Genomic DNA, 12,938 nt, shown 5'->3' on the forward strand with positions numbered 1-12,938 from the left:
AAGATCAGTATATTGGAGCATACTGTGGATTACATAAAATTGTTAACATCAGAAAAAGAGAAGTTATTGTCTGAAAATTGTTTGGAAGTGCAAGGTAATATTCTTTTGTTTCTTCTTCTTCTTCTTTTTCGGCACTACAGCCTAGGTCAGGCCAAGACCGTCTCAATCAGTTTCCTCCATCCCGCCCTGTCAGAAACAGATTTCCTCCATCCACTGAGGCCAACTGTTTTTAAGTCTTTTTCGGCACAATCGAGCCATCTGGTTGGTGGGCGGTTCCTGTTGCGCGCACCATCTTGAATTGTGAAGGTGACTTTATGGCTTGGTACTACCTAGTCTAAAGAGGTGCTCCAGCCATGTAATGCGATTGGCTTTATTAAAGAGGATAATATCTGGCTTTTTATAGAATTTTTTTTGTTTATGTGGATAATATCTATGATTATTGAAACAAACTGAATTGAAAACAAGGTTATTGTGCTTCAATATGCTCATTTCAACTATGAAAACAAAATTATGGTTGAACCTATTTAAATTTTAAATCTCAGCATCTATTTGTAATAATAGTTTACTTCTCTGGTCAGAGTGCGGAAAGGTACCGCATGTTGCTCTTCTCAGCAAGTTAGCTGACATAGGAATAGGAGGAAAAACTTTACTTTGGGTTAGAAATTGGCTTACTGGTAGGAAGCAAAGAGTAGTTGTGAGAGGAAATCATTCTAATTGGAGTGATGTTTTAAGTGGGGTTCCTCAGGGATCAGTGTTAGGGCCTCTTTTGTTTATTATATTTATGAATGACATCAATGAAAATATTTCTGGAAGCATGAATTGTTTTGCTGACGATGTAAAAGTTATGGGGATTGTCGAAAATGAAGAACAAGTAAAACAGCTGCAAGAGGATTTAGATCACATTACTAAGTGGGCAGATAAATGGGGTATGGCAGTTAATGTAGGGAAATGTCAAGTGCTACACTTAGGTCATGGAAATAAGCGTATGAGATATCGTTTACAGGGTTCAGTCATAAATCAGGCAGAAAATGTTATGGATCTGGGTATCTTTATTAATCAGGACTTCAAGTTTAGTCAACAGTGCAGTATTGCTAGTAACAAAGCCAACAAAATGCTTGGGTTTATCAATAGATCTATTTCAAACAAATCTAAGAAAGTTCTTCTGCCTTTATATAGGAGTTTAGTAAGACCTCATTTGGAGTATGCTGTTCAGTTTTGGTCGCCTTATCTGAAGAAAGATATTTTTGTATTGGAAAGGGTTCAAAGAAGGGTAACTAAATTAGTAAGGGGACTCTCAGATTTAGATTATGATACCAGACTTAATAGGCTTAACATGTATAGCCTGGAGCAAAGGAGAGTCAGAGGGGACATGATTCAGTTATTTAAATTTATCAAAATGAAAGATGTAAATGGATTAAATTTTTGCGGGGAAAGCAGGACAAGGGGTCATTGTTTTAAGCTATTTAAATCTCAGGCTAACTTGGAAATCAGGAAAAACTACTACTTTAGCAGGGTCGTGGGCACCTGGAATAGCTTACCGGAAGAGGCGGTAATGAGCAAGGGAGTGGATAGCTTTAAGAGGGCCATTGATCTTCACTGGGGATTGTAAATTGACTAGGACCAGCCTAGCTGGGCCCAGAGCCTGTTGCTGGTCGTCACATTTGTATTTGTATTGTATTTGTATATGTTTTAGCTGTATCACTTACACATCAAGTAAACTATTAAAAACTATAGTCATCTTTTACAAATAAATCCCTTTTACAAGTACAATGTGACGACCAGCAACAGGCTCTGGGCCCAGCTAAGCTGGTCCTAGTCAGTTAATTAGTCCTCAATGAAAATCAATGGCCCTCTAAAAGGTATCTATCCCCTTGCTCATTAGTGCCTCTTCTGGTTAACTGTTCCCGTGCCCACAATCCTATAAAGTAGTAATTTTTCCTAATTTCCAGTTTAGCCTGGGTTTTAAATAGCTTAAAACAATGACCCCTTGTCCTACTTTCCATGCAAAAGCTTAACCCAGTTAGTTCAACCCGAAATCAACAGAAAGTTTTCTTTGTATTCATTTGCAAAAGTACTGGAAGAAGCATCATCTAATCTGCGACTGAGTTCTTTTAAAAGGTTATATTATACTTGTAATTATACATTATACTACAGTAGAAGACCGTTATAACGCACACCTTTTGACCAGAGCATTTGCGATGTACAGGTTTTTGCGTTATATAGATCATTTCACAAATTTTGAAACTAACATTCAGAATATATATATTAGCACTTCAGAATGAGTTTTATCTGCAATGAGTGTTCAAGCACTAATATTACAATTAGTCATTCACAAATAAATATGTTTCACAATTAAAAGTGAATTATCCTGTGCTTCTACTAGCTTCATGGTTTGCATAACAACTGCATTTTCAAGAGCCATCGGGTATTTTCTGTTTACTGTGAATATTAATTTTCATTTTAAAATTTTGAATTAAGATGGAAAGATGAAAAATTGTTTCAAAATTTAATTTGCCTAACAATTTTTATTTTGCAAAGCAAAACAAGGGGATTTTTTAAACTTCAAAACCTATTGTTTACTTCTGAAAAGTTGTGCGGTTTACAGAGAATTGCGTTATATACTGCTGTGAGCAGGTAAAAGGCAGTATCTGCAGAAATGAGTTTTCGAGCTAGTTGAAGAAATGCGTTTTGAATTCAATACTAACAATAGGGAAATTAGACATTTATTAGACATACAACAATGTTAAATTAGATGTGTTTTTTTTTTTTTTTGCGCCTTTTTTAATCGAAAACCAAATAAGCAAGCTTGTACAATAAAGCTAACTTTCAATAAATGACAAAAATGCAAAAAAAAAAGAAAAATTTTCCAGTTACTGCCTTTACCTCTCAAACAGTACAGGTCAGGTCTCTTGGCTTCCTTAAGAGGTTTTCCATCTCCAGCTCAGTCACTTTCCTATTCTTGGCTGATGAGTGCTAATAAGCACAAAACTGCAGTCCTTGGCGGAAATGACTGAGCTGGCGGTGTATTTCATGTATTATAAAGGTATTCTACTGTAGTAATGTATTCATTCTCATGTTTGGGAAAATTCAAATATAAGTGTGTTTTGAATAAGTTACTAAGGAAAATAAGTTTTACTTATTTTCTTTAGTAACTTATTTTCTTTACTCAAAATCCCCCCCCCCCCTCCCCCCAAAAAAATCGATGCTTATTGTTACGAATTGAGTTATTTGTGAAAAATATTTGTAACCGTAATTTGCATCAGTTTTTTGTCATTTGTTTTTTCCGTCTTGCAACAAGATCACATCAGCAGAATATGCAAATTGCCAGTAGCATTTAAACTCCCGGTACTTTGCTTCATTCTCTTCCTTTTCAATTTCAACTCTAGTCAGACTTGGTTGTTTTTCGGCAGTTCAGTGGAGTCTGTCCGTTTTTGCAGATAGCTTCGGCTTTTTGCTCTCAACATGCATTTCATAGTTCTATGTGTTTAAAATAGGGTTTCAGATTTTAACATAGAATGTTTGCTTTATAAGTCATTTGAAATGCGATGAGCTACTAATTTTTGTAAAGAGCTTATTTTCAAAATTTCGTTTAACATGTCCTTGTATATATCACAGTTACTTTTAACTTTGGCTCTTGATGTTTCACGAGGTAAAGACATAAGATGATTTTTCAAGAACTATCACATGTCCTGGTTGAGCTTTCACAAAATGTTAATAGGCTGAGCATTTATAAAAGCTTACAGCTTAACATTTATTGTATGAATCATGCTACACGAACAATTTAAAGGATAGGATAAAATATAATGTCAAATTTTATCAACTTTTGAGCATTTATCAAAATTTCAAGCAAATTATTTCTTTTGTGACAATTATATTGAATAGGTTCAAGTGAGGAAAGTGGATTAATATCGAGTTTTATAATGTGGGAGTGCATTGAAAAATACTTACTGAATCTATTTAATTAAGTTTTAAGTTAATTCTTTCGGATATATATTGAGATTATAGCATATATTTTAATTTTAGTGTTAGAAATTGGAATCAAGTTTACAAACTATTTTCTTATCTGCCGTGCTAAGCATAAAAGTCATATCTGCACTTCTCATCAAAATTGAATTACGGTCACCAGGTGGTTCTTTGTTACATATTTCACCTAAATACAATGTTTTATGGTCATTTGTCAGTGGTAAATATTTTTAAAAAAATTCTAAAAAAGTTGCATCCGCATCAAATACATGGAGGCGCAAAACTTTAAATAGGAATTTATCATTTTGAACTCGGCTGCAGATACAACTTTTGCACTTAGCACGGCAGTTATGCTCTTTACACGTGGTATTCAAGTGTAAACTGCTGATGAAATATGCTCTAACATCATTATTAACTAGCAAGAACTATTAATTTTAGTATAGTAGTAGAACATCTAAAGAACAGATCAGTTTTGTAATGTAAGAATAAAATTCTTTATTCTATTTATAATGAAATATTTTCTGTGATGAGGCTTAGCTTAATGTGATACTCATAATTTATACCTCTCTTATAACTTGAGTGCTGCAAAATATCTCTCCTATTCCATTTGTAAATAGTGTTTTAGTCTATAACTAACTAAAAATCCAAGCAGTTTATTGGATGGACTCCAATAGTTTGTCAATTGCTCATCAAGTCTGCAGACTCTTATGTTAAATGCTGCTAATTATAATGTAGGATTCGATGGGTTCTGATGTTAACACAAATATGCTTTGTCACTCAAATTATAATTCAGTTAATACTCGTTACTTAATTTTTAACTGAGATTAAAACGTGTGTACAGAAAACTATTTGCATTAATGAAATTTGAAATCAACTTCTACATTTTACGCCGAAGCATTTTTTTGGTGAAACCCTCTTGTTGTTCCTGTGCGCTTCCATTTTTGTTCTCTGCTCCTTCCCCTCGCTTGCTGCTCGGATTCATGGGATATGTTGTTCCCTGTGTGGCGCTGGCTGCTCGAGCTCTCTCAAGGCAGCCGTTGTTGTAATGGAGCCCCCGTCTGGGTGCCCCATTACAACAATAATAACAAGTAATAATTTAAAACAAGTAATAATTTAAAATAAACAAGTAAAAATTTAAAAAGAAAAAAAAACAATTTTCAAGTAAAGCTTTAAAAAGTGAGGTAACTTTGAATTAAAATTAATAAAATAAATGCCAATTTTAGCTGTTTTGCAACAAATTTAGTACATTAAACATAAAAATAACATCTATTTGCAAAATTTGTTACGATATCCACTAATCATCAAACTATTCCCCCCCTTTACCCCTTTTATGGGCTAAAGTGAGGGTGTCGAAACATGTTCATTTGAATTTATCTCATAAGCAATCAAACAAAATAAAATGGTACTGCTTTATGAATACAATGTGTGTGTACCATGAAACTTTTATTGTGTGAACACAACAAAGGTTTCATGAATGCTATTCATAGTGAATGCTAATTTTCAAAGTTTTATCAATACCTCTTGTTAATAAATGCATGTATGTGTTACTGTGAAAGTCTGAGGTGTGGAGAATGTCAACATTAGCTGGTGAGTATCTGTATTCACGTATTGAAGGCATAGGCAGAAAACAAAATATTTCTGTTGAAAGTTGACTTGACATTCTCCACTTTTGATGTTTCATCGTAGCATTTGCACATGTATATTTGAATTCAACACTAAACCTTTTAAAGATGTCTAAGGAATTTTTTCATTATTTTGCAGTTGAAGAAATCAAGAAATTGAAGAAGGATTTGGAAATGGTAAAAGAACAAAATACTGCTTATGAAAAATTATTGCATCAAGCAAATATTAGTTTGAGTTCTTTACCTAAGAAAACTTTAAAATATAGTGATGAGTTTGCACATAGGAATGGTATTTTGACTCTTAAAAATAATAAATTTAATGGTTGCACCACTGCAGATTGTGCGGTACAGGTAAACTCTGACCTGATTCTAAACATATCAGATGTAAGTGAAGGTGAAAACAATATTACTTCAAAAAGCACCCCACGGTCATCTAATAGTGTTAATAGTAAAAACTCTAAAAATGCTGGCCTGTCTAAAGTGTCCTCAAGTACTGTAAAAAGTAGTAAAACTATTGTTACCAGTTCAGCAGTTTTACCCATTGTGCCTGCTACTGTGCATAGTACTCAATCCAATGTAACTGTTGCAAATACAATGCCAAAGCAAAACTTGCATCACGGGAACAGAATTTCACAGGAGAATATCATTTCTATCATCAACTGGAATGATCCTGTACGTAATTCTTCAACACTGCATGCTGGTGGCGTGACAACGGTTTTGTCACAATTTCCTGTTATGTCCACTAGTCATAGTTCAACATTTGCTAATGTGTGTCCGAAGAATATGCCAACTATTATTATTCCTGCTGGTGGAAGCACTCTTCAGCCCTTCTCACACCCTGAAAAGTCATCTAACACAATTTCCATCATATGCCCCAGCACTCTGCCAATATTTGTACCCCAACAAGTCCTTAATGTCTCGTCTATGGCAAGGAATGTTGGTGTTGCTTCTGCATTAATTTGTCCTGCACCAGTGAACAATCCTGTTTCACACACAGAAACACCAGCTTTGAGTAGCACTTTAGTAACACTTAACCCAAGTTCAATTGTTCCTATCTCATCAACCATTACTGCAAATGCACAAATCATTTTACCACCGCAATCATCTGAAACAGCTAATGTTTGTAGCAATGGTAATGTGGCTCAAAGTATATCATTAATCAATCCTACAATACAAGCAGCAAGTGATCAGCTCTCAGTGCCTTCAGCTCAACCAAAAACTACTCTATCTGAAGGTGTTAACTCTCCAAATTCAGAAAGATCTTCCACATCATCCAAATCAAATGCACTGATTAAAGCTAAAGAAGAATTGAATCTCTCAGTAAGTAAGAATAATAGTTCAATTTTACAAACAAATGCCTTAGAATCGAGGAATGACAAGGATTTGGTTTCTCCGTCATTAGATGCATCTCTAAACTCCTCAGATAAGCAAGCTTCTAAAAAGGAGCAGATTACTCAATGTGAAAGTAATAAACGTAGCCCATGCAAAGAGAAAAGAAATATTAGTTTAAATTCTCTTCCTTCTTTACAAGTACTTTCTGCTAACAAAATTATATCTTTAGCAAGTCAGACACAAAAAGTACGTCCAAACTTAATTCTACCTTTGTACAAAAAATCTTCGGATGATGCATCGGTAGTTTCCCTGCAGACTACTAAAAGTCAAGCAATTCAGAATTCCAATAACTTTTGTTTGCAAATTGATTCTCCTTGTGTATCTAAAGTTGCAACAAATGATCACAACACTTCTAATACTGCCAATCCGCCATCTTCCTCGTCGATGCCTTCTAAATTTTCTCTGACAGTTCTAATGGGAAGTGATTCTCCTGATAAGCCCATTCATGTCACTCAAAATGAAAAGTCACCAAATCAGTCAAGTGGTGAAATGGCTGGTCATACAAGTAATGAACTGCCTGTTGTAGTACCTTCTGCTGCTATTGATAATAGTATGACTGTATCACATGGTAATTCTCCTGAGAATGTATCACTTATAGTTTCAACGCCTAATAAATCAACTGAACTTCCTAAATTAAATGAAAATGTAGATACTTCTTCAACTTTTTCCAATGTTCAAAATAGAAATAATAATTTGAATATCCAAAAAACTTGCAACTGTAAACCAGCCAGTGCAGATATAAATGCAAATGACAAATCATTATCTTCCAACATTAATAATATCCCTACACCAGCTCTAGATATTCCTAAAAGTAATGTATTAAGTACAAATATTTCGACAGAATTTTCATCTAACATTGATGGAGGATCAAAGAACAGATTGAATCCAGAAAATAATTTTGTAAATCAGACTGAACTTTCTTTAACACCATATTCCAAAGGAAATTCTGCATCTGTAAAAGAAGGATTATCGATTCCAAATACTCAATCTACTAATTCTGAAAATCAACAAAACAGAAATGTTGCAGTAGAAGTGAATGTTTTTGGTGAAAGTATATCATATATTGTAGATGAGAAAGATCATCAAAATATTTTACCGACATTTTTCGCCAATAATCAAATTTCTTCCCATCATTCATCTGTTTACATGTGCTCTACATCTCATGAAAATATTTCTAGTAATGCTAACAACATTAATGAAACTAATCCCATGAACACGTGTTTACTACCAGATTCTTGTTCAGATTTATACAACTTTCAAAGTTTGAACAAGGAAATTACAATATCCAACTCATATACTGTTGAAACGGCCTTAAATTCTCCGCAGAAAAGAGCAAATGAGTCTTATACTGAGCTTTCAAGGAGTTCTAGTGGTAAGGGAAACATTTTAAATATGGATAATAAAAATGTATTGAAAAACAACAAGTCATGCACCTTAAATAGTAGTTGTACAAAACAGATTGTAAATAAGAAGAAAAAAATACCAAATGCAAAAGCTCTCAAAACCAATTTAAATACAGTGAAAATGAATGCCAGTTCAGATGGCATTACTGATGTTTCTAGCTCTGTAAATAAGTCCTCAGCTATTGGAAGTGATACTTCATTTGCAAAATCTAATACATCCAATTGTTATCATCAAGAACAAAGTCCTTTTGTCTTTACCTCTGATATTTTAGCCAGGGCAACTGAATCCATCTTCGGTAACGACATATTGGAAAATTCTCATTTGCCAAAAAAAAGTAATTGTTTTTCAGATGATACTACCAATCCAAATGTTTCTACCTCTGAAAAAAATGAAGAAGACACTTACAAATTGCAATATCCTGAAGAAAATGTAGTTGTTCAAGCCGCTGTTCCTATAGAACAAAAAGAAAAGAAAGCCAATACTTTAGATGAAATTCAAATGCATGGTATGGATGGTAATGCATCTACAGATGTTGGAAATTTGCAAGATCCTAGTCACAAACCTGTTAAAATTTCTCGTTCTCGGAAAGCAAAGTCTGTGGGTGACATAGAACCACCTTATAAAAAAGTAAAAGAAATGTTGGTTACTCCTGAAAAGCAAAGTGATGTTCACATCTTCCAGCAAATTCATCAAACAGAAAAAAGGGAGGAGAAACAAGCGTCTGTTGATATGCAGTTAAACGTTTCCCCAACTTCAAAGCAACTTTCATCAGAGATGCAAGTTCAAGACAATACTCAAGCCAATGCTGATTCTACAGAACAGTTCGGGAATCAAATTCATATGTCAGAAAGCAGTTGTAAAACACAAATGGTAGATAATATTTTCTCATTAACGCCGATGTTGGGAGACATCTTAAAAGATGTTTCTCATAATAATAATAATTTAGAGCCTAGGGGTGCTGGACTTTTATCATGCAATGATTCCCAGAATCTTTTTCAAGCCGACAAAAATTTCATGTCTTTTAACTACACTAGTACTGCTAATGAAGATTACATGAATTTGCCACGTATGTATTTTCCAATAATCCCTGATATTTCAGCTGCTTCCGTTGTTCAAGTAACAAATGTATCTTATGCTCACAGTGTATCTTTGTGTTCCACTCAAAGTGATTCAATGAAAACTACTGAAACAGTTTCAGCATCTGATGCTCAAAACAAACCCGAGTTGAAAAAGTCAGTACAGCCAGTTTTGCAGGAAAATCAAAATTCTTTAAATTGTGAAGTAACTTCTAACTTGTCGAAGCATTCAGAATGTGTTCTAAAATTGTCTGATTCAGAGCCACAATTCACAAATACAGCTCCGAAATTGTCCAGTAATTCATCATTATTATTTGAGGGACAAAATTCAGAAATTCATGCTCCAAGCTTAAGTCATGCTAATCATACAATTAACTCTACAATTTCTCAAAATAATTTAAATTATATGTCAAGAGAGACATTTGCGCCTACCGTTTCTCACAACATAACTTTTTATCCTACCATTTCTTCAAGTTCAACCAATGTTCAAAATTTTCCTTCTGTTTCATCAAGCATTCAAAATTTTACTTCTAGTTCACCACCAGTGCTGCCTCATAGTAATTACCTTTCCAGTAATTCATCTAGCCTAACAACTTTATCATTTCCTGTTCCAGTATCTAGTGCCCCAAGTAATACAAATACTTTTAGTTCACAATCAGCATCTTCGAAATCTGACTCACTTAGCCACTCTCTGTGTTCACTTTTAAAAGAAAATACAAGTTCTGTTGTTGAAAGTAGGTCTGGAGCAGGTGGTTCCACAACTGTACAGAATGTTAGCACATCAACAAACACCATTCAATCAAAATACTCTGCACTTTCACTCATATCTGATCAAACGTCATATTCTGATTCAGTTTCATCAGCAGCGTGTCATTCTGATTATCCCCAAACCACTTTAATCTACACTCCGACTTCATCTGAAACTCATTTTACATCTACTGCATCGACTTGTGGACGTAATCAGCGAACTTCACTTTCTTATTCAGCTGAAAGTCTCTTACAAACTTCATGTGCAAATTCAGAAAAAAGTAAAAACAAATTTTCCAATAGGTATCAACAGCGCGTAACTGATAAAAAAAGTGATCGCATTGCAAGCATACACAACATGACCGACACTAACATATTCATGCCGGTTTCAAACTGTGAGCTGAATATTCAAAATGTGCCTTTAGTGCCTTTACCGCCTGTCACTACTTTTCAAAATTTCTCATCATCGTACTCCTTATGTGACACAGTACCCTCTACAACTATTTTCAACACTGTAGCAAGAACACATGAAATTCCATTGTCTCATTCTAATGATAATTTCCTTAATCATGTCAATTTAAGTGTAGAATCTCAAATATTAAATAACAGACATGAAAATTCTGCAGTGCCTAAACCTCATTCAAATATTCCCTTACCATTTGAAAACCATGGAACGCTTTATAATAGTTGTAATTTTTTGCCTCACGTAAAACCTACTATTGAAAGTTCTAGACCAGTTGAATCTACCACTTGCTTCCAACCTACTTCATTTAACAATAATTATTCACAGCCAACCCAGAAGCCCAACTGTTGCCATTTTTCGCATCGAACACTTTCCGGGAATCCGGAACTGACTACTGATATAAGTTTACCCATTACTGGTACTTCAGTGCCATCATTCCATGCTGAAAAAGGCAGTTACCCAACTAAAAGGCCTGCCTTACAGCCAACCTTCTCGCAAAGCAATTCTAACTTTGTTGGAAATTTCTTTTATCCGACAGCTAATGTTCATGACGGAAATGACATAACTTCTAAGCTTCCAAACCTGAGGCCATCCCAAGATGCCTTTGCACCTGATGGAATCCGGCAGAATACCAATGACTCAAATTCTGGAATCATCTTCAACAATCGTAAAAATATAACATCTAATCGCTCCAAGTCAAAAAAGGGAAAAAGTGTTAATCCTAATGAAAGCAATATAAATTTAATTCCTAATAGCATGGCAAATTTTAGCAGTACACAGGACCCCTCCTGTAACAAAGTCAATTTGCCATGTGTTTCAAATGGTTATTTTAAAAATAATTCTCATGCTGTAATTGCTTCCCAAAATCAGTTGTCATGTCCTCAGACTAAAATGTCAGAAAGTTCAGCAACATCTGTAATGCCTAGTAATCCCCCCTTTAATCCACTTCTTCATCAACAAGGAGACAATTTTTTGAGTTTAAACTTTCAACCCCCCAATTTTGCTGTTAGTCCTTTGTCTCGACCACCAACTCAGCCTTTGTCTTGTTCATGTTTGACAGCTCCAATTATCAGTCATACATTTTCTTCAACAGCTCATCCTGTTCCTAACTTTAACTTGAGTAATATTTTGCCTGATATGAGCTGCTCGGGAAGCCAAGTCTCGATATCTCCTGTAAAGTTTCCTACAATGAATCATGCTCTACCAACATCTACAACTCAGTGTCAGACTAATTCTAATATTGGCAATTCTGCTCACATTGTATCTCATCAGTCTTGTACACCATCTTTATATCCCCCTCATCCACCTCTTGTGAGAGGTACCTTAAACCCTATAATTGGTCACAATTCACAATCATTAAATGAAAATCAAGTCCCTCTTGTTGGCGCTGGAGGACCAGTCCCTCAAAATACTTTTTCTGCTACTCAAAACCCTACTTTTCGAAATGTAATTCATTCTTTACCCTTTTCACGTACCAACAGGTGAGTTTTAAGCGTTTTTGTCATATTATGTTTCAATAAGAATTAAATACTGTGATTACATATCTATCTATAGACATGTATATAATGAACAACTTTTTTCAGTCATGAATCTTCCCCCCTCTTCCAAAAAAAAAATATCCTAAATTTAGCAGTGTAAATCCTTGTACCGGTGACTCAAATTGCATGTTAAGTTTATTAAAAAGGAATGAATTTTAAAGATTTGTAGATGTTTTATTTTCTTTTCAATAAATCAAATCAATTTGATTATTTTTTTACGATTCTATAATAATGTATTGTTCCTCTACTGAAAATAATTTCGGGACTTAGTTCCAAGTTTATTTGCTATGTAGTTGTATTTCATTAAAAAAAAGTCAAAATAATAGGTAAATTTTATTGTATTCAATTTTTAATCAACTATTGTTAGACATCAAATGTAACTAATATGCAAAATATTTATTGAAGCATGGATTAATTTTTGCTGTAAAAAGAGTTATACTCAGTTCATCAAAATATCTTTGCATCAAGTCTTGTAACAATTGTGCAGCATATTTTAAAATTGTTGCAAAAACAATTAAGAATGAGTCCCCCTCCCCCCTCTTCACCCACAATTTGTGCAGGTGTTTCAAACACCTCTGACTAGTTGTCATTCAATAACTCTACTTACTGTGGACCTGCTCTTCCTTTTAATTATTATTATTATTATTTTAAATATATGTTTTATGCTGATTTATTTTTCAGCTTGGATTTTTATTTTATCATTTATGCTTTTGAATTGTGTGCAAATTAGTGC

General features: G+C 34.2%; 1 protein-coding gene across 1 annotated transcript in view; it reads left to right on the top strand.

The window, feature by feature from the left end:
* LOC129228667 (basic helix-loop-helix domain-containing protein USF3-like) overlaps positions 1 to 12,152 on the top strand; it is a 28,125-nt gene extending 15,973 nt beyond the window's left edge. Inside the window, exons 4-5 of the mRNA XM_054863350.1 lie at positions 5,725 to 9,969; positions 10,003 to 12,152. Of these exons, the coding sequence (XP_054719325.1) occupies positions 5,725 to 9,969; positions 10,003 to 12,152 (6,395 nt within the window). The remainder of the gene's footprint in view (positions 1 to 5,724; positions 9,970 to 10,002) is intronic.
* Positions 12,153 to 12,938: the final 786 nt, after the last annotated feature.

This window comes from Uloborus diversus, chromosome 8 (assembly GCF_026930045.1).
Source record: "Uloborus diversus isolate 005 chromosome 8, Udiv.v.3.1, whole genome shotgun sequence".
Taxonomy (NCBI): domain Eukaryota; kingdom Metazoa; phylum Arthropoda; class Arachnida; order Araneae; family Uloboridae; genus Uloborus; species Uloborus diversus.